We start from the raw sequence: 27208 nt of genomic DNA, 5'->3' as shown, positions 1-27208 counted from the left end.
TAGTTTAAAAGATTATTGTTATCATTATTATTCTTACAAAATACCATTTTAATAAATACCTAATTCATTTAATAATACTAAATTCGTCAATCGATTCAGTTAGTAATTTGTTTGTATTGTTAACCATCGTATAAAACTGTATTATTGCCTTTAGTTGTTTCTAATCATATTCATTTTAAATATGAATTATTAAAATATTAATACTGTGCTAACAAACCTAACTGATAACTCTACATAGATTTAATGTGATTAATGTGTATATCATACTAAATACTGAGTAAACGTTATAAATGGATGCTCTAACTATTTAAATAATAAAACTTTTAACGCAACAGTAATACAGTATACATATAATATTTCCAACACTTATAAGTAAATATACTATATTAAATTTATCAATAATGATACAATTATACCCATAAACAACCAAATGCCAAAATAAAAACAAATTTTTTAAATATCCAATTATAATACGCTTTTAATCTCTGCAGTATATGACAACACGTATTTAACATATATTATAAACATATAAAATATATTAGGTATACTATAAATTATAATCTAATATATTATAAAGAGCCTAAAATTTGATATTCAGGTGGATAAAAATAAGAAAACCACAAACAGCGCGAAAAAGGTGCCACCACGTTTTGTTTGAAAAGAAATGTGGTTTTTAATATGACGACATAAATACTTTTATTTTTCAATGGATGAAGGGGAGATAAGTATCGGATATTTTGTTACAAAGGCCAAGATAATTCCGTTAAGATTAAAAGATTTTATAATGGGTTCGTGAGGCTGGTCATTTTGTATTGATCGGAATGTACGCCAGTGACACAATATAATTGAAGACAGGTTTGTTGTAACAGTAAAGAGAATGCAAAGGACGAGTAAGTAGGGTGGAGAGAATAAAAAATAATTCATTAGAGGAAACATGGCTTGCATGGCATTCATTTTTGACAAAATTAGAGAAGACAGGTTGAGTTTTTCGGTTATATTATGAGGAGACGTGACTAGGAGGCAATAAGGGCGTCAGTATGCTTATAAAAATTAATTTACAAGGAACAAGACAGCAAATATCAGCAGAGAAAAAGGTCCAATTTCAGGAAATGTGAATTTCCTAACCAAAAAATATGATTAAATGTAATACGTTTATAAAAATATTTGTTTAATTTACAATTGTATATTACCTTTAGAATGTGAAAGTAAGATAATTGATTTAATGTATAAAACTTTTAAGCTTATTAGTTGTAATAGGAGAGTTATTTTTAAAAATTATATAGCTTAAGTTCTAGATTTGTGGTTTTTAAACTGAACTATTTCAAATACAAGTTGATAGAATCAAATAGTTAACTCTTTATAACCATTTTAAACATCGTTGTATCCTGACTTTTAGTAGTTTTTGATATAGAATGTTGAAACATAAAAATAATAAATAAAGATACATAATTCTACATAAAGATGCAACGTAACAAATAAAAATACAAATGGTTGACACAAATTACAAATATAATGTCTGTTTATAATGTCTTGCCACATGGGCCAACAATCAATGTAAGTCATTTAATATATCATTTTGTTAATGTTATTCTATGATTTTCACTCATCATAGTAGGTACCTAGTTCTTTCTGCTATAGTTGTAACATGTACGGATCAACTATATATTCTTCCATTGGTTATCACTAGGGTTCGGATTTGAAGGCAAATGCCTTTCTTTTATTAATCATAATAGAAAAATAATTTTTATACAAAAATGTGTTTCATTTAATTTCTTAGACGATGGAACCTTTTTTTTTTTGCCTTTTTTTGCCTTTTTACTTATAAATGCCTTTTTGCCTTTTTTTACCTTTTGTACTTATAAATGCCTATTTTTTGTTTAATTTTTCAGTTGATTTTATAATTTTACACACAGCTTGCGTATATAGCTACAAATGGGTTTTATTATTCGCAATATTTATCGATATCGTCTTATCGAGTATATTTAGGTATTTACTGAGGACAGCCTATCAAAATACATGGTAGTCAATTTTTTTTTAATACCAACTAGTTTATTTTGCATGCAGTTTTAATTTTTAATTTGTATTTGTCTCAAAATGTGTGCAATTGAAAGTGTTTAAAAAATGTTCTTTTTTTTATTTTGTAGTATATTTATGAATTGCCTTTTTATATAAATTAAATGCCTTTTTTTGCCTTTTTTTACATTTTAAATGCTTTTTTTATTGATTATATTGCCTTCAAATCCGAACCCTAGTTATCACTGATACCAAATCAACATTTATTTTGTTTTAAACCAGCATGTGGTTTAAATTATATCATAAATTCACATTATTTTTATATTCTTATAATTAGATTAACTAATAAAGCAACTTTAATTTACATATTAAACTTGTATGACATGAAATTTCTAAGCTAGTATAAAGTACGAAATAGTTTGTAAAGTAATTTTGGTTGCCTACCCTTGACGCCTTCAATATTTTCGGTAGATAAGCTTTCTACAAGTTCAATCTATCGAATGGTCCTTTGAAATCATCGTCTACCCTACAATTAGGTTCCAGGGAAATATAAAAAAAATCTCAAATAAATACATTATATAGTTATATAATATAGATCATGTTATAATGGTATGTCATGCTGTGATAAGAGACATCGTGATAACACATGTGACTTTTGCAATATAATCACATTATTTAAGCGACTTTCTTTTTATCCTATTCCATCATGTGTCATTTAAACTGTATAGTGGTATTATGTATTAAATAGTGTATCAATAATATACTACAGAAATACCACTTTAGTTTGAAGAAAATTTATTATAAATGTTCTTAGGCATGCATTTATATTTCTTAAATTATTATTAATTTATATTTATATAATTGTATTGTCGTGGTTAATTGTGTTAATATCATTCTGTAGGTATCTAATTTGTAAAATATTTTTTTTCTTATAGGAGAAATAACCAAAGAATATGAAGGCAAGTACTTACAATAATTTTATTATAAACATCACGAATACAATTTTGCTTCGAATAAAATATATCATATAATTTGATAAAATAGTATATAGTTATAACAAGGAACGGAATCAGACATTTCAACATTATAGTATATTAACATTGTATTTAGTAAATATAGTTTTTCCCACATATTTTCATCATATAAATATATAAGTAGCGTTATCCACACCGAGTGCTTTGTTATTATAGTTCACGGAATTAGAGCTGTTCCAATTATTTTGATTTGTTAGTGTTAACAATAAAAAACTATGGCATCTATGAAGTATGGCTAGTCATTATAAACAAACATAATTTAAGTGGGTTACTATCAAACTGACCGCTTTGCAAAATACATATGGCATATCAATTTTGTACAAATATATTAATTAAAAATACAAATCATATGCATGAAGAACGTCGGTCAGAACAGCTTGTATATAATTATATACATTAATATAATATTGCAAATAATACAGTGCAAAAATGAGAAGAAATTTATAAAAAAAAAAATATTTGAAGCTATCCAAAACAAACTTATATACAATTAATTGTTAGTTATACATAGTACATACTAAATACAAAATAGCTAATTTAGTTTAGTTATTCAATTTAATTAACGAATCAAAAAAAAAAAATTTAATTTGCTACATTGTTACATTCATCTAAATGGTGATACTCCGGTCTGAACTTGACAATGTTAGTAGATCAATTTATAATCAAAAAGTGACAATAATTTCTTGGATTAAAAGCTGATACCTAAAAATGTATTTTTCTTAAAAACTTTGGATATGATATTTTGTTATTAATTATTTTATGTATGAAAGCCACGTCATTGAATAACCGCCTGGAATCCAATGGTTTATACCTAAATCCATAGCCATAGTCTCCAAGAAGACATCAATATGACCAAGCTTATGTGCCATAACTCTTTGAAAGTGCCATTTAATTTTATCCAGCTTATCTATTAGGTTCTTATGTTTAGGGTTCCATATCAATGAAGAAAACTCCAAAGCTGACCTCATAAGAGAGCAGTATTATAATACTTCATCAGTCGTCAAACAAGTGTCATGGGCGTATCAGTAGCAGCCATTGGTGATATATGCACAACTGAACTTAAGTTGGAGAATGGACGGAAAGTACTTGCGGTAGTGGTATACATCTCACCAAGTCAACGAATCCAAGCCATTATGAAGTATATACATTTCGTACTTCTTCCATATACTCCAGCTGGATCAGCGCTCCTTGGGGAGAACTATCACAGTTTACCAATACTTATGAGTAGAGATTTCAACAAAAATTTCAACGATTCTGAAGCACAGCCACTGCTTGAGTTCTTGAAAGACCAATTCGGATTACAGATGAACTCAAACAGAACTCAACATATAACACAACATGGGACAACCATTGATGTTGTTTTCCCACGGGGGTTGGATACATTACAAACACAAGTTTATGTAACATATTTCAGCTATCACGAATCCCTTATTCCCTGCCTGCCAAAATTACCCGGACCTCAATTAGCCATTTCACCCGAATCTGTATCATCTTAATTACCTGACACATTATAAATGAAAATAAAGTTACACATATTTTTAAATTTTGTTGAAAAAAGTTATTAATTCCAAAAATCTGAACCGACCAAAATAAGGCGTAAAAGATGTTAACACATCAACATTGAGCGTCAGATACAAACTCTGACACACACCTTTTTTGTACCTTTATTTTAGTATAAATTGTATAAGTTCTTGAATTCTAGATTAAAAATTAAAAAAAAGTTTACGGCTCATTATTATCACCCGTCCATGTAAAGCGCAGCGTGAGCCAACCGTTCGATTTGTTAGTCATTGACACACACACGAACACACACACACACACGTCAATATCTCACTGTAAAAGTAAAACAAAACAAAAACTCTATGTTTTTCGACAAAATCAAAACATTTTTAAAACAATTTTGTTTTTTCCAACAAATTGTTCGTGTTTTGAAAAACATAGTCGTGTCCCGAGCGGTGTCGGTAAACATCAAAAGGTTTTGGTTTTGTTGTTGTTTTTGCAAACACTGTCGAACGTGTGTGGACATGTTTTGAAAACAACCAACAGGCAATATTTTTTATCGGGATTTCGCGGGCAGTACCAATTTGGTTATTTATAAATATATATTTATTATAAATAATATATAATTTATAAATTCGTTGTCTACCATTTAGTATCAATTAGTCTGTCGTACTGTTGACGTACACGACACGTGTGTGTTTGGTTTAAATTTTCAAAAATAAAAAATTTAGTTTTATATAAGTTTTATTTTGTTTAATTAAAATTATTCGGTGCAATTCGGTATAACTAAAATGAATAAAAAAAAATGGACTACTGAAGAAACGTGCAAGCTGATTGAATTGTACCGTGAATCCCCAATATTGTGGGATGCCAAAAACTTAAATCATAAAAATAAATTCAAAACAGCTGATGCATTGAAAGAAATAGCGTTCACATTCAATACCGATTCTAGTGAAATAGACAGGAAGCTTAAAAATGTATACTCGCAATACACAAGAGAAAGGCGTAATTATAAAGCTATGAAAAAATCAGGAGCTGGAAAAGAATTTCATGCTAAATGGTTCGGATATGAACTTATGAGTTTTCTACAAGATCAAAATAAACCTAGGAAAACTCGAGAATTTGGATTAGATGAATGTCAGGTATGTATAAATATTAATAATTATATTACTTCATTTAAAAATATTTAAATAAATAAGTATATACATATTTTAATAGTTGCCATGTAGTACAGTGGTGCAGTACACAACTCATCTAGGTAGTCACTAAATATAATAAATAAATAAATAAAAATATTTCACAACATTTAATCATAAAAAATATTCATAACACAAAAATATTATAACATAAAAATGTAAAATACTTCATAGATAGTATACATAATTACACTTCGTCACTACCATTTTATTTCATTCAAGTTAGGTACTATCGTGAATGAAATTTAAATTCTTTCCAATATGTTTAAAAAAATATAATTTTTACGTTACTTCGCTATTAAGTATACCTACCTTACAATAACAATTAAAAATAATAATGATAATAATAATTCGAAATATTTAGTGTTTAATTTAGTTGAAACCTTTGAACAACAATAGTTTATTCGTAGTAATATTTTTCGTAGTAAAATATATTTTAAAAAAATATATTAATAATAGTGTTTTCAAAATTAGCAATAGTTTAATTGCCATGGAACTTCACCTTCATGTGAGATGAAGTATTCACTAAATTCGTCTCTTACTTCTGCAGCTTCGATCGATGACTTTCGGGGAACTTGATGAATAGGTAAAAATGATTGTAAACTCTGATGTTCTCTTCTCCATAATCCTGTTTCTACTGTTCCATTATCTAATTGTTCTGAATCAAATGTACCTGGTGGGTTGTATGTGGTTTTCGAAGAATGTTTTCTTAAATAATTATGAAGATGAACACAAGCCAATACTATTTTATCAACTTTTTCCGGTTGCAGTAGCATAGGTTTTCGAAATACTCTAAATATTGACGCCATTATACCAAATACGTTTTCTACAACTCTCCTAGCACGACTGAGACGGTAATTGAATATACGGTTTTTCGAAGCTTTAGGCTGATGTCCGCTATAGGGTTTCATTATATTGGGTGAAAGAGGAAAAGCATCATCAGCTACAAAAACATATGGGCTCAATTTGTCGCGACCTGGCAGCGCTCTTTTATCTGGAAGGTTCAAAGTAGAATTTTCCATGAGCTTTTGGAATCCAGTACTTTTAAATACTCCTCCGTCTGATATACGGCCTTGACAACCAACATTAACGTAAATAAAATTATAGTTAGCATCTACAATAGCAAATAGTACAATGCTGAATGTGCCTTTATAATTATAAAAATCACTTCCACTTAGTATTGGTGCTTCAATAACAACATGTTTTCCGTCCATAGATCCGACGCATTGAGGAAAATTCCAAATTTTATTGTAATCAATAGCTATTTTTTTCCATTCTTCTGAGCTTGAAGGCATCTAAAATTATGATATCAAATTTTCAGTACACATATTTTTATGTTAGTCCTTTTTAGGCTTAAAATGGTTCTAGGTCGGTTCGGTAGAAAATATGAAGGTTCGGTTTGGGTTCGAAAAAATAATTTTAAGTTAGGTTCAAGTTCGGTTCGATTTAAATAATCATGGTTCGACCTATCACTAATATCATATCATATGAAAATGATTATATAAAGAATAATATGAAGGCATTGAAATTACTTTAATATTGTTGGTTTAGCAAAATGACTGCGCAACCAGCGATGATGAGGATGAACAAAATATTGAGGTATGCACAACTATTTCAAAATCTAATGAACATGAAGGAGCTGCTAATCAATTCGAAGTGGATGAAATCAATGAAGAGCCAGTACAAATGCTAAGTAATGCTAAAAATGTATCAGGCACTCCTCCCAATAAGTCGTCAAAAGTATCACATAAGTACCTAAAACCATCCAAAAGTTCTAAAGAAATTGAAGACAAGTCTCAAGACGTATTTGAAATGATGAAATCTATTCAAAAAAGCCGCATGGAACGTGAAGAGAAAAATTTGGATGAATTTGATGTGTTTGGTGATTTAGTGTCACGCAAATTGCGTGTTCTTCGTACGCGTTATGCACAATGCACGGTGCAGAATTTAATGAGCAATCTCTTATATGAAGGTGAGATGGGAAAATACGATGAACCACCACAGAGAAACAATTGTTATCCTCTTTATGACAATTATCACGGTAATACTTCATCAGCTTCGAACGTTTCCTATTCCAACCCTCCCAGCGTCCAAGAAGTTTTAGAATCAACTTCAAATATAGATAATATGTCTGATTATTTACAATGGAAAAATCCCTCAGAATAATTAGAAAATAAGTTAGTTTTCATTTTTTTAATGTTTTAATTTTATTAATATTTAATTGTTTTAAAATTAAGTGCAAGTACATGAAAAAAAGTTTCGGTTTTTTTTTTATATTTAAGTATAAAAACGTTACGTTATGCTACGTTATTTAAAAGTTATTATTATTATTTGTTATTCTCATATTAAATATTTTTCAGTACCTACTTCAATTACAACAAATATAGATATTTATTTGTAAAAAAAAAACACACTTAAAATAGATTTATTTTAATAATTTATTTATGTATGTGCCTACCTTAATATACTCCGACAGAGCATTGACTATTGCTTCACAAACTTCCGGAACTATAAGTGATATTGACTGAGTAGATATTTTAAATTGATACATCATGCTATGGTAAGAGTCTCCCGTTGCCAAGAACCTTAAAGTCAGAGCTAAACGTTCAGTCACACTAATAGCAGTTCTCCAATTAGTATTTTGTTTGTGGATTGCTGGACCAATGAGACATATTAAGTTTTCGAAATCTTCAGTTGACATCCTCAAAAAGTTTTTAAAGCTAGATCGAAATTCTCCATTCAAACCAATATCATCATCTTGTAAATTCTTTAGAAGTTCATCGACACCAAACAAATTTCTTTTTTGTAAAGTTGGTCTTACCCAAAAACGTCTTTTAATCTTATTATTTTTTTTTTTGCTTTGTAACTGTAGGTAAATATACCCAGCACCCAACATAAGTAAATCTTCATCGTCTTCAATATCTCTTTTCAATTTCCACATTTTCACTCACAGTAAAAAAAATTTAAAAAACTTGTAAGTACGAAGACTAGAACTCTGAAGACAGACTAAAATACTGAATGACCACGGATGAACGAAATAATATGACGAGTTTATATTTCTGTATGGATAGTTGAAAACAAAAACAAAACACGAACAAATGTTTGAATTTTGTTCATGTTTTGTTTAATTTTTCCTCAACTCAGTATGGACACATGTTTTGTTTGTGTTTTATTTTTTTCAAACTTCAAAAAGAAGGGTTTGAGTTTGGTTTTTGTTTTGTTTCTGTGTCGTCTCTGTGTGGACCCGGCATTAGACCAGTTGTTCCATCTCGGTGCCATATCACCGGTATCAGGTCGTATCATTATATTATTATTATTGTATTATCAATCTAAATGTTTGTTTTTGTTAATTATATGAATTTTATTATTTTATACTTAAACTGTTATTACGGTGGATCGTTCTGTGTTCGCCTTAGTTATAAAACTAATATAGGTTAAGGCCTCATTTATATATTATTAGCTGAATTACCCGGCTTCGCCCGTGTGTAGTTTTTGTTTTATTAAAATTAAATTCTTAAATCAACACAAATTGTTGTGTTTTAAAGAAGAAAAAATGTATTTTACTTAATGCTATCAAGTGCTAAAAAAGTAGTAGTTGCTGAATTATAAAGACAACAAAAATAATAATAATAGTATTTACAAAAAAACGCGTTCGGCGTCTGACGGATCGTCGGTCGTAACACGTTTATCGCATTTCGATAAGAAATGTATTATTATTTTTAGTCAGTGTTTTCTATACAACTCATTAAATAGTTTATTATATAGCCTCGGAACAATTCATAACACACACAAAAAAAAGGTCAGAGTCCAGGTAGACGGAAACCTTCGGACCGCCATGCCGTATCGTATTTCCCGTTATCGGCCGACTGCTATTGTTATTTATTATATGAATATAGATATACAAATTACACGTATAAATTTATTTTTGCCAATTACAACCCTTTAAAATCAAAATTTTGAAAATCAGGCGACGTGGTGACACTCACGAAGGTATTTGGAACAACTTTGTGAAAAAAAATTGGAAAAAAGTTAAATAGCGTCGTCACAAAATTGGTACATAAAAAAGGACTGTTCTTTTATATATATAAGGATTACTACTGTTGAATAGTATTCACTTATTACCATTGTACGGGCCAGGTACGTTCAATTATAGTCCGTGCGCCCGGGCACCGTAACTCTACACGCATCTTGTCACACACCGATCAACCTGTGTAATTCTGTAATTCGTGTGTAGTGGTGTTATAGCTCAGCTAGCATTGGTTGGGTTCACCGCGTAAATACTAATGAGCTATGTGGTGTAATGATGTGTGTGTGTGTATGTAGGCTTAAAATTATAGAAATAAAAATTATAAGGCAAGGTTTTGAGTGCAAATATGTGTGTATAATTTGTGTGTATATGTGTATAATGTGTATAAGGTGGTTGGCCTAGGATGGTTACAAAATAATGTTCACCCCAGAGATCTGGTAACTTTTATTCAAGCAACGGGCCAAAATTAATAACACAAGTGTGTAGGTTAAAGCACCGCCGTGCAACAATAAATATAATATAAATAAATGAACAAATACTCGGTGTAAATACCGTACAATAGTATAAAATAATAAATAAAGCGGGCGCCCAGTTAAATATTACAAGTACATAATAATGATGTAGAATAATAAATAATAAATAATACAGCAAGATCACGCTTTGACACGGCAACTTTGATTTTCCTTTTGATTCATAACTTTCATTAAAAAATATTATTTTGAACATGAATATTAGTACTTACATATTGGTCTTTATTGTATGTTCTATATTTGTTGCTTTTTTATAACTACTTTATCTTTGTTTAAATATTCAATATTTAGATCCTTGATGTAAAATGTATTGTAAAACTATAATTGAACTATTACCCGTATGGGGTGTTTAAACTTTAAATAAATAAAATATCACACAACCTTAATTATAAAAGGTCTATTATGAATATTTCTAATGTTTAGATTATTATTGGTTAATAAAAATCCAACTGTATTTATGTCACTATTAAATTTGTAACATATAATTTTTTTAAATAGACATAGAAACCACTATATGTAAGTAAATTATTATTACTAAACTAACGAATACCTATTTGTTTACAAATGTTGAGATATTTATAGGCATAAGAAAATTTGGATATTTACTAGTTTTTTTTTTAACTATTGTCGATAATAAATTGATACCTTTACCTACTTTCCCGCTTTTTGTATTGCTTATTTTGTTTTTTTTCATTAATGAACGATTTATCTGTCTAATCAACATCCATTCTTCTTTATTTAATTCATCAGCCTTCATAATATTATGTAGGTACCCGTTACATTCAGCCATTTCAACTGTATAACCTATGAAAGTCTTCGGTCTTCTTCTTCCTTTCATCTATTGATTCTTCCTACAATTATGTTGGTCATGAGGGGAATATGTTATATTATAATATCTTATTTTATTGGCCGTAGCTATTTTCCTCCAATAACAAGATACCATGGATAATTCCACTGTCCATTTTCCTCCAATAAATAAATATAATAATAAATTGGTTAATATAAATAATTTTTGCTTTTGAAAAAAAAATTCTGTCATATGTTATTTACAATTAAAACTTTGTTCAACTTTTGCTTTTATTGTTATCCAGAATTAAAACGTTATCATAGTTTTGCATTTATCGTTATTTAAAATAGTGTTAATACCTATAAAATTTAAAAATAATAACTTATTCGGATAGGTAATGGCCCGGATACGAAATAAAATATAATCAATTTTTAGATTGTCGAATGAAATAAATATTTCTACCAAACCAATAGACCTTTTAAATAAATAGATTTTAATATATTTCGTTTTGCGTTATTTTTCGGTCAATGATATTCTATAATTTACATTTTCATTATTTTTCATTTAATGATATTCTATAAATTAAGTTTTGCGATATGTTTTGTTTAATGATATACTAGCTGACCCGCCAATGCTTCGCTAATGCAAGATTACTAAGATATTAATTTGCTATTATTTTCTTTTCTCAATGTAAAATAATAATTTTAATTTTCGACCACTTTTAGTCACGTTTCCGTGGTAATGTAGCCATAAAAATTTAGCGTCGCCACCGCGGATTCTTCATAATGTTGAAAAAAGTTATATCGCTTGTGTGAATAGAAAAATGTATGCTTATTGCACATTTTTTTTATTCAATAGATTTATTGTAATGCTAAAATAATAGTTCGCGTATGTAAATGTTGTACGTATAACTATGGATGGAACAAAATATATGAATTATGCCAGTATTTTGATAATTCAAAGACTTAAAAAAATTCTTTGTAAACGACGTTATCAACTTTTACTGGATTTGGGGCAAAAAAAAAACAAATTAAATTAGGATGTCACACGTGACAGGGCGACGTATAGTAATGTTGACTGTGAGAAAAACATTAGACGCATAGATCTTTTCCAGCAACGTTAAGTGTTTGTCTCTGTGCTTTATTTTTAATCATTGCAAATGCTAATTTAACGGGAAATTGAATACGTCTAAACTTAAAAGGTAAATCGGAGGGTACAATAATTGGTATTCTTGGTATTAAAACAGTTTTTCCATTACCACAACCCGTTAAGATTATGCACTCGAGCAATGAACTTCTCAATTTTTTGATTTGTAGTCTTGTACCGGTGCAAATTGTGAGTGCGCTCAAATTTTCATTAAAATAATAGGTGCCCCTGTTTTTCAAATCATTGTATGTGGTGGGACTCCAGAAGGCGTTAAAGAGTTAAGAAATTTAGTTGGGAAATGGACTGCATCCTCCTTTTCTAAAACTGTATCAACTGAATAGAACATTTGTGATTGTGCGTCAAACCTAGATAGAATCAAATCATTTAATTTGTTGACTTCCTCATTTATTGGTAACAAAATAGCCCTTTCTTGAAACCGTTTCAGTGATTTAGAACAGTGTTTCTTAACCTTTTTGATATCACGGAACACCAGACAATAATATTTTTTCCATGCGGAACCCCTCTTAAAATATCTTTAAAAAAGAAGGGTACACAAAACATGGCGATAAGTGGCAACATTCGCAATGCACTAAACTTTAGTGATTAAAATACTAAATACAGCAAAATACAATTGAATTATTTATTTAGAATTTAGATTTTAGATTATATTGAGAAGTAACATTATATTATATATTTTGATTAGATTAAATTTATATTAGATTGTAATAACAGAAAAAATAATAATACAATTATTGCATGAAACTTAATGGGATGGTTGCGCTTGAATATGACTGCATATGTTATCAATATCTGGAGTAAGGTTTGTTAATGAAAGTCTTAGCGTCGGCATCACATTCAATCTATTTCGATATTTAGTCTTGGTTGCAGTGACTGCCGAGAATCCACTTTCACATAAGTATGTTGAAGGAAAAGGAAGTAGGACTCCCAACGCCTTTTCACTTAATACCTCATATTCGCTGTGAACTTCTATCCAAAATTTATCTAGAGATGAATTGTTTTTTAAGTTTTTCAACGTGACGTCTGAGGAAAGATCTGCCAACATATCCTCTTCATTCGTAGATAGAGTATTTGTTGAGCTATTGGCACTGAATGGATCCAAAATCCATAAGAAACCATCTCTTGGGTCTTGATTTGAAGGGAAATAATCTTCAAATTTAAGGGACAACATATTCAAATGATTAACAATAATCAGTTTAAGTTGAGTAATACTGTAATCTTCATTATTCTCGTTCACCCCACTCATGAACTCCATTAAGGTGCTGAACATTTCAAAACAGTTGTTTTTAATTCTTGTGATCCACAGCTTAAATTTTTTTCTTTTGCCCTTCTATTTTACTGTAACTGTGAAACATGGTTTTCTGTGTTCCTTGAAGAGACAGGTTAGGCTCATTTAAAAGTTGAAATATGTCTGCAAGATAACATAATTTCATGTTCCAATCTATGTCTTTGAAGTACTGAACCAGGTCACAATTTTTGCTTGATAAAAATATTATTATTTCTTCTCTAAGTTCACACAGTCTTTTTAATATCCGACCTCTCGAAAGCCAGCGAACTTCCGCATGCAATAATAGCGTTCTATGTGCGGATCCCATTTCATCACACAACATTGCAAGCAGTCGTGAATTAAGAGAGCTGGACTTAATAAAATTTACTGTTTTGACAGCTGTTGTTAGTACTTGATTAAACTCGGCACTCATTCTTTTACTTGCTAGCATTTCTCGGTGTATCATACAATGTGTGCTTTGTATATTTGGAGCTACTTGTTTCATTTTTGCGACTAGTCCTGGATGCCTACCAGTCATATTAGCCGCGCCATCAGTACAAATTGAGATACAGTCTGACATCTTTAAATCTGTACTTAAGAAACAATCAGACAATGCAGAAAAAATTTCAGCGCCAGTTGTATGTTTCTTCAGTTCCAAGCAGTTCAAGAATTTTTCTTTGATTTCTTTTTCGTCCCAGTCCACATACCGAGTATAAATAAGTAGCAGTGCTTTATCAGTAATATCAGTCGACTCATCTAATTGAAGAGCATAGAGCTTTGACCTTTTTATTTTTCTTATAAGTTGCTGATGAACATCATCGCTCATCATAGTTATGCGATTTGAAACTGTATCATTAGAAAGAGGTATTGTTTTTATTTTTTTAGCAGATTTATCTCCAAAAAGTGTAAGGTTGGCATCGACCATGCAAGACATAATTAAGTCTTCTTCTATGGTAAAATTTTTTTTTTGATTTTGCAATGCGAAGTGATATCAAAAATGACGCTTTAAGGGCTAACACATTTTCAGCTCCCGTATTTCGAATTAGTGTCTTCTGAGCTTTCAATTCACTCTCTTTTCTTTTAAAAAAATCGATTGACTTACTCTTATACTGCTGGTGTTTTGTTTCCAAATGTCTTAGAAGTTTTGCTGGAGCCATAGAACTATTAGTTAAAATTTCCGAGCAAATAACGCATTGAGGGCAATCATCTTTATATGTAAATCCGAATCCTAGGTATGAGGGATCGAACTTACGAATTTTCGGTTTCTTCGGTTTTGGTTCCAACGAAGATGTGACATCACTCGTTGATGGTGTTGGTTCCTCAGCAGTAGTAATAACACTAGTATTTGGATTTTTTAAAAAGAAATCCAACTTCTTTTGTTTACTCATATTTTAACAAATTGCCACACACAACTGACGAACAACGGTTAACGGACAACTACGAATGGACAAATACGTACTGAAGTACAATATTGGTAATATTATACTTCGTAAAATAAAATTTTATAATAATATACGATAACATGTGGTTATAAATAATTATTCGATACTGTCATGCCATCGTCGTTGCCCTCATTAACAATATGATAATATCTCATACAATATATTGTGCACGTCTAACGGGTTTTCCACTAGCTGCCTCTAGAATTCTAGCTTTTTTCTATTTTTAATATTTTGATAAAAACAAAGCACAGCACTTTCGCGGAACCCTCAAGTGATCTTCGCGGAACCCAGGTTAAGAAACACTGATTTAGAAGATATATTTTGAAAGTTCAGGTACACGTTATGAATCAATGTTGTTATAGTGGGTACTAAATTACAGAAACTTTTAATATTTATTTTATCATTCGTTGCTTGGAATTCGCTTTGCCTATTAAAAGTAAATGTTTCACACAAGTTATATTATCTTAAATAGTTTTAAGTTCTAATATATTTATATAAGTAGGATCTTTTCAAAGACGCGTTTACTTCATCAGCTCTTGTGCCTCTTGCAATCACAGGCAAGTCTCCAGAGAACAATACTGTGCAGCCACCGATAGGACTATTATTATTACGCAAGTCTCGCATCGTTCTATCTACAGCTTCAACTGGAGTTTTTTGGGACATTGACGCTTGGTCCCAAATAATTAAAAAAAACCGACTGTATTTTATAAAGTAGTATAGATAATATATTTTGTTAATTGTTATGCTTTGTTTTGCGGTATTTAATTATTTTTTATTATTGCTTTCCATTATAATAACGTTTACAAATTTCAATCGTATTTGTCAAATATAACGTTATTATAACGTTAGCAAGCCCTGGATCCTAGTCTTACTCCATCTGTATAATACGGAATGTAATACTACAATAATGGCTAAAATATTGGAGGAAAATAGACATAATATCAGTCTAAAATAATGTGGAGGAAAATGGATCCGCCCATTTTATTAGCTGTCCCATAAGTTTACCATTCCTCGATCTAATACTAGAGAGTAGTATTTTCATTTCACCTATTGTTTGGAAAATGTCTGCATTACTTTTCTTTTCAATCCAGCTAGTCTTCTCCAGGTCCATATTCCTATTGCCCCTAACTTTTTTTGTTTCTACCATACAACAGAATACTCCAAATGTAGGTAACTTTTACAAAGATTTTCCAGGTCCTTAGACTAAGATTATTATTCATGAGTAGTTGTCATTTCTGAGTAGACTTTCATTTTGCATTCGCTATTCGATATTTCATTTCTACCGAACATCTAGTGCCATTGATTCATGTACTCCTTAATATTTGTATTATAGTAGTTGATTAATTTTTTGATAATCAAGTTGTTAACGACAGGTGCTTTGCTTTCTTTACTAACTATCATGGCTTCTATTTTATTTTTATTGATTTTCATAAGGCATTTATTTAAGATTTCATTAAATGTAGAAAGTGATTTATTATATTTTAATAATATTTTTTTTGTGTTTATGTCAATATAAAATGTATAAAATATTATTTTTTTAAATTGTAGTACTACCAAATGAGAATGGTGAAGGCAAGTATATTATTATTATTTATTTATGTATATTTATAAATTATGTAAAAATCTTTTACAACTGAATCGAATAGTTATAACTATGGACTGCCTCAGAAATTCGTAAGATGTAACATTGTAACTAATAAAAGAACACACACATAGGTACACAAAATATACGGTCAGTCTTTACATCTAAAACTACAAAACATACGAACTTTAATTTTGTACTAATAGTTCCTCAAATGATCTAGATGTGCAATAAAAATGGATTTACCGATATTCGTTATTAAAATCAAAAAGGTATCTTAAGATTCAATATGTAAACTGAGTAAGTTTATAGAGTAAGACATTTGTACCATGTTAAAAAAAATACCATCTCCTAAATCCAACCTGGGACTATACTCAATTTTTTAAGTGAAAGATGAACATTATATTGATCAAACTGTATTATAAAAGTTTTAACGATTTTATTTTAATTGTTTAAAATATTATTCATTAATAATAATTTAACCATCAATATTACATTTGTACAATTTTTAATTTTAAGCAGCAAGGATCCTACATGACTGCAAGTATATTATAATTATTATTATAATAAATGACAAATTTATTTAAAAAAAAAATGTTATACCAATAATTCGATAAAACATTTATAATCAGCAGGCGATTGCCTCAGAAATGTATAAGTACCTAGTTAACATCGTAATACATAAATTTAGTTTCCCCCCATTTTTTGCGTTCTATAAAAATTTAAAATTTAAAAGTATTACTAAGGTTTTATCTATAATGCTATCCTCTATTCATTTTCAATTTTTAGATATTTAAAATTTGATTCTGTGACTTTTAATCTTTGGTACGATACAACAAATCTACCTATATAAGAATGCAATAGTTTTGAAGATCATTGTAATTCTATTAAATGTTTATAAAATCTAAAGTAGAATCTTGCCACAAATGTTTAAGAGATCCAGGACAGAATATCATTGATAAATTGAAACATTAATAATTCTGGTGATGTAAGTATTAAATTTGTGAAATATTATTCTTTAAACAGATTCAATAAACCAAACATATAGTAAAGGTATATTATAATAGACGTTAAAAATACATTTTTTATTATAATATATAAAATATTAAATATATAAATATATAAATATATAAATATTATTATATAAATATTAAAATACCCAAAGTTAGAGGGTACCCACACTGGTGGGCCACCCTCCTCACGTCATTTCATGTTATGTTCCTTAGACTCTTTGAACATATTTTTTAAGTGACTTGCCCTCAAGGTTTAAATGAAATCAAGTGTGTATATTTTTAAAGGATCTTGGAACTACATTTGTTAGGACTTTTTCAGCCAGCTCGTCTAGATCATATTATTGCTCTCGTTGAAATTCGCGATTGAATGCATCATTGGTCTTCCAACAAGCTGAGAGAATAGTCAAGCGACCAATTTTGGCCGCGCCTGCTACAGTTGCGTTGGCGTCACGTAAGTGGATGTACTCTTCTGATCGTAACTTCCACTGATAGAAACGAATGAAGGTTTTTATGAAAGAAAATTTTAGGAAAATCCACCGGGAAAGTAGAAAATCTGGATGTCAAATATAAAACAGTGGTGCTAATATTATTTTATTTATTCTAAGGTTTCTAATAAATATGGTTTTAGTTGGTAATTTTGAAGAATTTTATTAAAATAAAACGAGGAAATTAAACCTTGGCCGCTCCACAAATGGTACCAAAAGGGTGCGCTTATCTAGGAACAATATAGTTGAAGAAGAAATTAAATACATGTTTTTGCAGCGATGCCAACGAGGGGTTATTAATTTGGAGTCAGCTAAAGGCTAAGAAATAAGAAAATAAGGCTAAGTTTTAAGGTTTTGATTGGAGATATGACCATTGTTTGTCCAATTTGTTCTGCGGTAAAATTCAAATCAGAAACTTCTTCAATATGTTACCCTAATCTATACTAAAAGCATGTCCCGATTTTTTGTAACGCATACAAATACACACTGTACAACGTATCGTCACCAAATTTTTTACTGTCTTATCTGACAGTCTGCTGAAGATTTTTGTACCACTTTTGTTAATAAAAAATAAGTACTTATAAATTTTTTGAAAAATCAAAACAATGCTAATCTACTTACGTATAATTGCATGGGGTATTTCGGGTATTCCCGTTACCGATCGCGTTAGTGTCTATAGAACCTTTAGGTATCAATCTAACCTAACCTGACTTTTTTCTTTTGTGTGTGTTTTATCGCCGTATACAAATGAATTATTTATAGAAGTAAAATTCAACAATCTAAATATATCTATACTTATATATTCATATATTTACGTGCTAAATATACGCTATATGTGGAAATGGAATCTTTGTGTCAAATGTACTCTGAAACTACTCATCCGATTTTCTTGATTTTTTTTTAAATGAAAGAGTACATACTGAACCAGGCAATAGGTTTCATTTTAAGGTAATTTTATAATTACCCACTTGACCGATATATATAGTTATAAAATAAACAAATCGTATGCTCACTGCACGAGTAACAGCCATACTATTTGCAAACAACTATCCATAGGGGTGGAAAACGCGGGACACAGCTAGTAATAAATAAATATTATTCTTAATTCCTATAGCCCATAGCAACCATTAGTATACAACCATTTCAAAGATGATGAGAAACTTTTCCCTTATATCTTCCAATATTGATTGTGTATTCCTTCAGTCATCGTTCAATAGTCTTGTTAACTGGTGCCACGCTATTGGTATTAAATTATTATAAATCTATTACCATAAACGAATAAACTATGCCAAGTGTAAAGTAATACAGTTTCTAAATCATGAAATCTTGCTGATTACACTTATACCTATAATGATTTACCCTTAAATCGAGTCTCCCAGATAAAGAATCTAGGTATTATATATATTTTTCACTTTCCTTTAGACCTCATATTGAATAATCACTTCTAAGGCCTTAGACTTATTTGGTTCCTACGTCACCATACTAATAATTTGACCTCAGCATCCTGTTTAATAACTATTTATTCCGCTCTTAAATTCTTGACTATGACTTGATCATTTGGAATCCATATTTCCTAATTAAAATAAAATTAGTTGTACGAGTGTAGAATCACCTCTTACTAAAAATTGATCATCCTGAATTTTTTTATCTACCAGTCATTAATACGCTAAATCTTTGTTCTCTCGAGGACAGGCGTCTAAGGGCTGATCACAATTTTTTATTAAAATTTTATTCAGAGTAATATCGATGCACCACATCTCCTTGTGCATGGCTATGGCTTATCATAGAGTTCCAGCCGTCCATACTAGATCCCCTGACACCTTTCACATCATAAGTTTCCATTCTAACTATCGAATGATCCTTTTGTTAGAACCATCCGTAGCTTAAATGATAATAATGTTGATATATAGGCCATATATTGCTATAATTTGAATGTGATTTGTTTATTTTTAAATGAATTAACATTTTTTTGTCTATTACACTCATGCCATTATGATGTTATAATAATTACCTTTCTATGTATTATTTCATACTATTTATATGTAAAAGCTGATTGGCGTTTGTATTATATATAATAAATTATATAAAATTTAAATCTTAAAATAATATAAGTACAAATAAAATGTAATAAAATATTAATATGAGTTTGTATTTATTAAATCTTAGAAAATACGTACGAAAATGTCATTATATCATTTCATTTAAGTAAGAACATTATTATAGAATACATGTACCTATTTAACTTCAATTGATTTATTAAATTAATTATGCTTTACTAATAAACATTAATACAGATCAAATTTCTACAAATTTCAATACAGAAACAAAGCCAGTTTTTAATTTTCACTTTGCAGCAAAAAAAAAAAATGTTTCACAATCGTCTGAGTTATCACGTGTTGCTTGGAAGACTTAGACAATATTTATAATTTACACTTTTTTATTTTATTTTGTAGCTTTTCTCAATTTTACTGAGAATGGCAGTAAAATAGTTCATGGTATGTTAATTATATTGTACTGTGTAGACTGTGATGATTGGGGATAGATTAAAAATAATCTAACCTCATCTTACGTAAATCATTATTTAGTAACGAATTTTTTTGCTGTCATTACAGAACAATTGATGTTATGGCCAGGTATATAATTTTTACATAATTTTTCCAAATTAAAAATTTGAAAAATGTATTTATAAAAAAATAATATGCAGCTATTTTTCTAGTTCTGTGATTTAATAATATTGATTAAAAATCATAATGATTTTTTTCTAAATTAAAATTCATTTAAGTCATATGTAAAGAGAAGTTCATATGAAAAATCTAATTTTTACCGTGATTAAATAATTTAATTTGAGTAAGTGATAAATTTGTTTCAAATGATTTGTAATAAATGATAAATACATAATATTACCTACATAGTTTTACATTTTTCTCAATAAATTCATTTTTCCCTACATATTTACACAATTTGAATAATATAGGAATACGATTATATTTGTAAACTAAATATACATAATTTTCTAGTTTTGTGACAATTTCTTGTTTCCAATAGTATACGTCCACAAATTAATATATTTCAGGAAATTTAATTATTTGGTCGACATAAGTTAGATTATCGAGTTTTATGACCTAGGAAAACGATTGTCAATATTAGTCCACGGTAATGATAATTTTAAACAAATATCCATAACCATGCGTTCAGGACGCGGTTCAGGACGCGGTAGTATCATTGGGACTGGCAGTTAAAGATAAAATGCACAGTGTATTAAATACAAATACTGATTTAAACCACCTTACATTCAATCGGAGATATCCATTGCGGAATAAATGGGATATTTTTCAAGACAGATCTCACCCGTTTGGACATCGAACATATGAAATTTCCACCCCTGTGTTTTCCTTTTTTTATTTAATATATTTACATAATTTGGTTCTTTTAATATATGATAATCCTTGCTTTGTTCATAACTAATACCTATTTTAAATAATGTAATATATTGTCGTTCACCTAAAGTTAAAATATATTATAATTCAAATTATTAAAAATTTAACAATTTTCTTTGTTATAGAATCGAAACAAGGCTACTTGCTAACGCTGTTTAAAGAGTTACAATTCCAGAATAAATGTTTGTATAATTGTGCAAACTTATAATGAATAAATGATATTTATTTATTTTCAATTAATTAGTAAAATAATAATAAATTATTAAATTCTTAATTTTTATCTGTTTCTATTTTCAGTGCATACTAGTTGCCTCCCAAAATATACGAATTGCCTCCCATCCTTATCGCAAATAAAAAGGCTAATATACATTAGTTTTCTCCGATGACCAGGTAGTTCATAATTATATACTCGAGGCCTCCCAAGAATTTTGGGACTAGTTGCCTTCCGTATAGAATTAGTTAGGGGTTTTATGATTAGATAATGAAATATTATCTATATTACCTATAATATTTGTAATTATTATAGTGTTCACAGAAATGCGCATTACACTATGTGTTAATCCATTATAAATTGACCCACTTGTAACCTACTGTACAACAGAGTGACATCCACTTACCCACTTTTTAAATTTTAAGTTTAATACATTTTGTCGAAATTAAAACTTTAAATATTTAAAAATAAAAATTTACTTGTTTTTAATATATTTCAACTGCTATTGTTAAAATATATTAGGAACCGTGTATTATATTTTCTCAATTTTTGACCAAAAAAATAAAAATTTATTGATATATCTTATATATTATATAAAAAAAAAAATCAATATAAGAAAATCAATACATGGGAAATCGAGTGAATCCAATGATGTTAAAATTTGAACTTCAGACTCTCATAAAAATTTAATTTGATTTTCCGGTAAACATTTTTTTTTTTTGATAAAGGTCGACAAACTTATGAGGAATCTTGTATTAAATTATCAATTATTAGATAGTTAGAAAAAAAATTGTATGAATTTCCAACTCAAAATAATTTGCACATTTTCGTGATTTTTACATAATTTATCAAAATTTGAACTAAATGCTAATAATAAAAATTGAGACTTTTTTTAATATTTTTCAACTGCCATTGTAAGAATATATTAGGAGCCTCGTATTAAATTTCAAGCTTGTTGACTCAACGGATAAAATTAATAATTTAGAAAAATCAATGACTCTAAACACCCGTAATAACTAATAAGTTGTTTTCTGTTGGTCGGTAAAAAAAGACGTGAGGGATATAACCCCTAACCTCCCCCACCCCACTGAGAACACCACAGTTTGCCCACTCAAATCCAGGTGGGGTACACTTTGTCCCGGCTATCTTGTACTACGCCCTACCAATGTATAAAAAAATTGAGTATTAAAATGGTATTATTGCATTGCCCAAAATGTTCAGCCATTGCATAACAATGCCCGATTTCCTACTTGGCCCATAACATATACACCAAGTCTGATACTTACATTTATTTATTTAATAGCAGCAATGAATAAACATTATTTAGCTTAGTTTAACGGACCGGAGTCCTTTACAAAATATAACCAAAAGGAAAACGAATAACGTATAATTGAATAGTTAAACAGGCGAACTTAAAAGTGTTTATTATTCAATACATAATATTATATCATATTATTAAGTATACTATGTTAGTTTTATAAATTAATCTATTTAATTGAAACTGTTTAGTGAAGTTTATGAACCACTACTTACTTAATTCTATACGGGAGGCAACTAGTCCAAATATTCTTGAGATACCACTCGTATATAATTATGAACTACCTGGTCATCGGAGACAACTAGTCCAAATATTCTTGAGATACCACTCGTATATAATTATGAACTACCTGGTCATCGGAGACAACTAGTGTAAATTAACCTTTTTATTTTGCGAAAAGGATGGGAGGCAATTCGTATATTTTGGGAGGCAACTTATATGCACTGAAAAAAGAAACTGCCGATAATACTAACCGATCCGTAATTTGAACAACAAAGTGAACACATAGTATATTGCGCATTTGCGCGAACACAATAATAATTTCAAACATTATAGGTAATATAGATATTATTCCATTACCTTATCATAAAACCCCTACCTATTCGAAATCGAATGATTATAGGTAATATTGTCATGACGTCCCGTCAATACTACTGTAATATAATGTAATAGGTACCTATCGGTGTAGATGCAAAAAATTTGTTCGACTTTTGTAACTCAAAGTGCCATAATAGTTGTGTATGTGTTTATAAATTAAGTATAATTTAATGCTACCTTAGTGACTACGAATCTAAGATGACTTTTTAGTAACAGTGAATTAATAATTAAATTAAAACTATTAAAATAACTACTATTTAATTATAAATAATATTCATCTGGTTATTGTCAAACCACTTTTAGATAAAAATATGAATTCTTCAGTAGGAGATACCATACATTGGTAGTTGTAATATAGTATCTATTTTATGGTATCTTAATAAATTTATTTTGCATGTAATAACTGTGAAGGCCTTTTACATGATAATGTTTCAGTGACTGCTTTTCTTTTTAAAGAATTACTAATTTCTTGCCTATTAAGTACTTGTTCAGATAATGCTACATGATTATTATGGTTCAACTTACTTTCGTCAAAGATTACTTTTATACAAGCCTTACATATTTTTGAAGTACAGTTCCACCGTTCTTAGATGAAGGCTAACATTTTTTGAAAACTAAATTTAAAGCATTTAATTATTTTAACACATTTGCTCTTTTCACTAATCATGTTTCGCACTTCACATTGATCCATTCTAAAAACTTTTTTAAAAGAATATTTATAAAAATAATATCGTACAAGCAGAACGAGTTTTGAAAATCAACTAAACGTTACTCGATCACGTAAATTATTTACATTAGTCTGACTCAGGTCTGGTTTTCATTATATTATGTACAGTGTTGTATTTTTTTAATGTGCTTAATATTTAAACGTGGTTGGGGCTTTGCCCCCCAACCACTATAATATATACTACGTTATTACTAATAATATATTTAGAATAACAATATAACATACACTTTACTACTACCTTACTGCAATTGAGCCTCTATAGTTTACAATCATACTCCTAAAATATATGATTATACATTTAAATTTTTTATGATTATCTATGTTAATTTCTTAACCCCCCTATCCCAACTTCTTTTTAAGTCAAAAAACCTAAATATTTATTAACATTCATAGTCTTAAAAGTATACTCGGTAGTAGATAAATTAGGTATCACAAATTTGAATAATTAAAAATAAATGAAAACATCATTTTTTGTAGATCAATTGTTATATTTATGTAATTGTGTGACACAGTGTAGGTACACAAAATAATATTTTTTGACAAAATCATTTCCAGTAATGCATGTGACCGTGAAACTCAGCGTCGGCGATCGTTATCGATAAGCTTATAATTTTAGACGTATAATATTTATATATATTATAAATATAGAACCATAAAATGAAGTTAAAATTGATAATATGTAAAATGTAAAAATAATAACCGTTCCTAATAAACGTGATAACAAGGAAATATGTTTGTTATTATTGTTTATTCGTTAATACTGTTCATATTATTGATTTATAAGTATACGCATCAACAAAAAACTGGAGAAGTCGTTATACGCTGTATACCTGCGTATACGCCCCACTACACCACTGAATTTATGTATATCTTATCATTACACAAAAGAGTATATCATCTTAATGTATAGCAAGGGCGTCCACCATCCAAATCCTAGGGGGTTGACAATATCATAAAAAAATAACTAAGAACCAACCAAATTGATTTTATTTCATAACAGAAGATAAATACACAACATAGATAAACGATGAACCTTATGTAATATGTCATATATTATAATATTATTAGTAAAAATAGTTTATTATTTATAATAACAAAAAATTATGAATCATTTTGCATTTGTCTAGGATGGTGACATGCCACCTTCTTACACCTCCTAATGGAGGCCCTTGATGTTTATGTGTATAGATAATAATATTATAATCGTATCAAATATCAAATATAACAAAAGTCATTAATTATGACCATTAAATTATAAACTTATTTTGATACATATAGTTTGAACATGTTTGGAACCACTTAAACATTTACTAGATTGCTACCTACCCGTTAGGAGGTAGCTAGTAAAGTTGTAATAAGTATCTACTCTTTTCGTTCCCATACAATTTAGGGCGCGTTCGGAGGAAACTCGCATACAGTCGGATGGCAATTCATAAAATGTATACCAGAAACTACCCTAAATATTGTAACAACATTTTCCTGTTTCAAAAAGTATTTTGAAACCAAAAAAAAAATAGGAAAGTAGGTAACACTACTTTTACTTTGAGTTTATTTCATCATTGAGAAAGCCAATGTAAAATTTGTGTTGAATTTGAATTCTGCAATGAATCATTTCATAACGAAAAACGACCCTTATATACGGTAGCCTTTTTTCTGGGGTCAAAGACAGTTTTTTACTATTGCTACATTACACCTAAACAAGTTTTAGTTTATCACTTTATTCAATTCGCATTTGTACGGACACAATTTTTTTCATTGTGCTGGCATAAAACTAAACAATCAGTAATCATTTAAAAAAGTACCAAAGATATTCTAAGAATATGATGTTACGTTCAAGGTTAATTTTCACTTCTTTCTAATTTTTAAACTACTTCAGTAATATAAAAACCTTGCAAATGGCTTAAAAATGGTTTGATTAATTTAACTTGACGCAACAAAAAAAAACAAATTTTAATTAAAATTATTATTATTTGTAGCTAAGGAATACTGGACTAAAACAAAGTGGTGCATGAAATATTACAATCTGCAACCGATTGAAGATACCACATCTGTAACCAATCCACCTTTACAGAATAAATAAAAAACTAGTTGGTTTTATAGAAATGTTATTTTATTTAATATGATCTTTAACTGTATTTTAAAAATGTATAATATTTACAAAAACCAAGGAACATATGCTATATACTAATATTATATTAAAAGTGTTAATCAGTCCATTTAAATTATTATTTTTTTTTATTTAAATATATGATGCATAGAATAAGTACATATAAAGTATAAAAATGTATTAACATTAATGTATAGGAATAATATATTTTATGAATTTACAAAAAATATACTGGTGTATAAAATATTAACATTACTAGTTATTTTGCTAACTTATCATTACAATTTAAACATTTAAAGTTGTATAATATAAATAACATATATTTTATTAACAACTCACAAGTCTGGAATAACGATTGAGTTTTATCTTCAAATAAAATATTATGTTCAATCTAATTGTGGATCAGCTTAATTCAGCGTAGGTTGAACCCAGCGGTGAATACACGTGACTAGTGACAGTAATGGTCCAATTACGTCTTATCAAATAACATTTTGACAATAAGTTACTGTAGGTAGTCATCAAAAGGTACAATCACTAGGGCTGACAATTATATGCCCTCAAGACCAATAATGTATGTATATTGTATACCTACAGTTATGCTAAAATATGCTCTACAAAAAAAAAAAACAATTATTAATCATAATTATTCTATATTTTAATTTAAATTAAATGACTTATATTTTTGTATATTATACTGAAAATATTGATTTATAAATATTGAATGATAAAATTGATTGATTTATTATGCACCGCATGAGTATAAACTAGAAG

The 27208-nt window shown here is 28.9% G+C and overlaps 4 protein-coding genes across 5 annotated transcripts; 2 read left to right on the top strand and 2 right to left on the bottom strand.

Annotated features, from left to right (window-relative positions):
* Positions 1–1460: 1460 nt before the first annotated feature.
* LOC132937033 (uncharacterized) lies at positions 1461–26687 on the top strand. Of its 2 annotated transcripts, XM_061003862.1 has the most exons (11): positions 1477–1554; positions 2949–2972; positions 10799–10816; positions 16509–16532; positions 17065–17086; positions 17569–17595; positions 20207–20245; positions 20494–20535; positions 20653–20673; positions 21603–21659; positions 26307–26687. In XM_061003862.1, the coding sequence occupies exons 4-11, from the start codon at positions 16518–16520 to the stop codon at positions 26408–26410; spliced, it is 327 nt and encodes a 108-aa protein (XP_060859845.1). In that variant the 5' UTR covers positions 1477–1554; positions 2949–2972; positions 10799–10816; positions 16509–16517; the 3' UTR covers positions 26411–26687. The 2 variants fall into 2 exon arrangements, with proteins under 2 accessions (XP_060859844.1, XP_060859845.1); XM_061003861.1 differs by having other exon boundaries at positions 1461–2972.
* Positions 5339–5816, top strand: LOC132943979 (uncharacterized). The gene is made up of 2 exons (XM_061013177.1): positions 5339–5689; positions 5766–5816. Exons 1-2 carry the CDS (start codon positions 5339–5341, stop codon positions 5814–5816), a joined length of 402 nt encoding a protein of 133 aa, XP_060869160.1.
* On the bottom strand, positions 5960–10261 carry LOC132937032 (uncharacterized). Its single transcript, XM_061003860.1, has 2 exons — positions 8202–10261; positions 5960–7038 (listed from the first exon to the last, which is right to left on the bottom strand). The coding sequence occupies exons 1-2, from the start codon at positions 8682–8684 to the stop codon at positions 6214–6216; spliced, it is 1308 nt and encodes a 435-aa protein (XP_060859843.1). The 5' UTR covers positions 8685–10261; the 3' UTR covers positions 5960–6213.
* LOC132943973 (SCAN domain-containing protein 3-like) lies at positions 13559–14906 on the bottom strand. The gene is made up of 2 exons (XM_061013164.1): positions 14621–14906; positions 13559–14466 (listed from the first exon to the last, which is right to left on the bottom strand). The coding sequence occupies exons 1-2, from the start codon at positions 14904–14906 to the stop codon at positions 13559–13561; spliced, it is 1194 nt and encodes a 397-aa protein (XP_060869147.1).
* Positions 26688–27208: the final 521 nt, after the last annotated feature.

This window comes from Metopolophium dirhodum, chromosome 1, assembly GCF_019925205.1.
Source record: "Metopolophium dirhodum isolate CAU chromosome 1, ASM1992520v1, whole genome shotgun sequence".
NCBI lineage: Eukaryota > Metazoa > Arthropoda > Insecta > Hemiptera > Aphididae > Metopolophium > Metopolophium dirhodum.
The sequence above is the reverse complement of the archived record's forward strand: the minus strand, read 5'-3'. Positions and strand labels throughout refer to the sequence as shown.

Excerpts from the sequence above, each read along its gene's own strand:
- LOC132937033 (XM_061003861.1), top strand. Across the intron at positions 20,674-21,602 it reads ACAATTGATGTTATGGCCAG|AATCGAAACAAGGCTACTTG; the intron begins GTATATAATTTT and ends TCTTTGTTATAG. Across the intron at positions 21,660-26,306 it reads GTTACAATTCCAGAATAAAT|CTAAGGAATACTGGACTAAA; the intron begins GTTTGTATAATT and ends TATTATTTGTAG.
- LOC132943973 (XM_061013164.1), bottom strand. The coding sequence starts at position 14,906 with ATGAGTAAACAAAAGAAGTTGGATTTCTTTTTAAAAAATCCAAATACT. Across the intron at positions 14,467-14,620 it reads AAAACACCAGCAGTATAAGA|AAGAAGACTTAATTATGTCT; the intron begins GTAAGTCAATCG and ends ATTTTACCATAG.
- LOC132937032 (XM_061003860.1), bottom strand. The coding sequence starts at position 8,684 with ATGTGGAAATTGAAAAGAGATATTGAAGACGATGAAGATTTACTTATG. Across the intron at positions 7,039-8,201 it reads CTCTGTCGGAGTATATTAAG|ATGCCTTCAAGCTCAGAAGA; the intron begins GTAGGCACATAC and ends TCATAATTTTAG.
- LOC132943979 (XM_061013177.1), top strand. The coding sequence starts at position 5,339 with ATGAATAAAAAAAAATGGACTACTGAAGAAACGTGCAAGCTGATTGAA. Across the intron at positions 5,690-5,765 it reads TTGGATTAGATGAATGTCAG|TTGCCATGTAGTACAGTGGT; the intron begins GTATGTATAAAT and ends ATATTTTAATAG.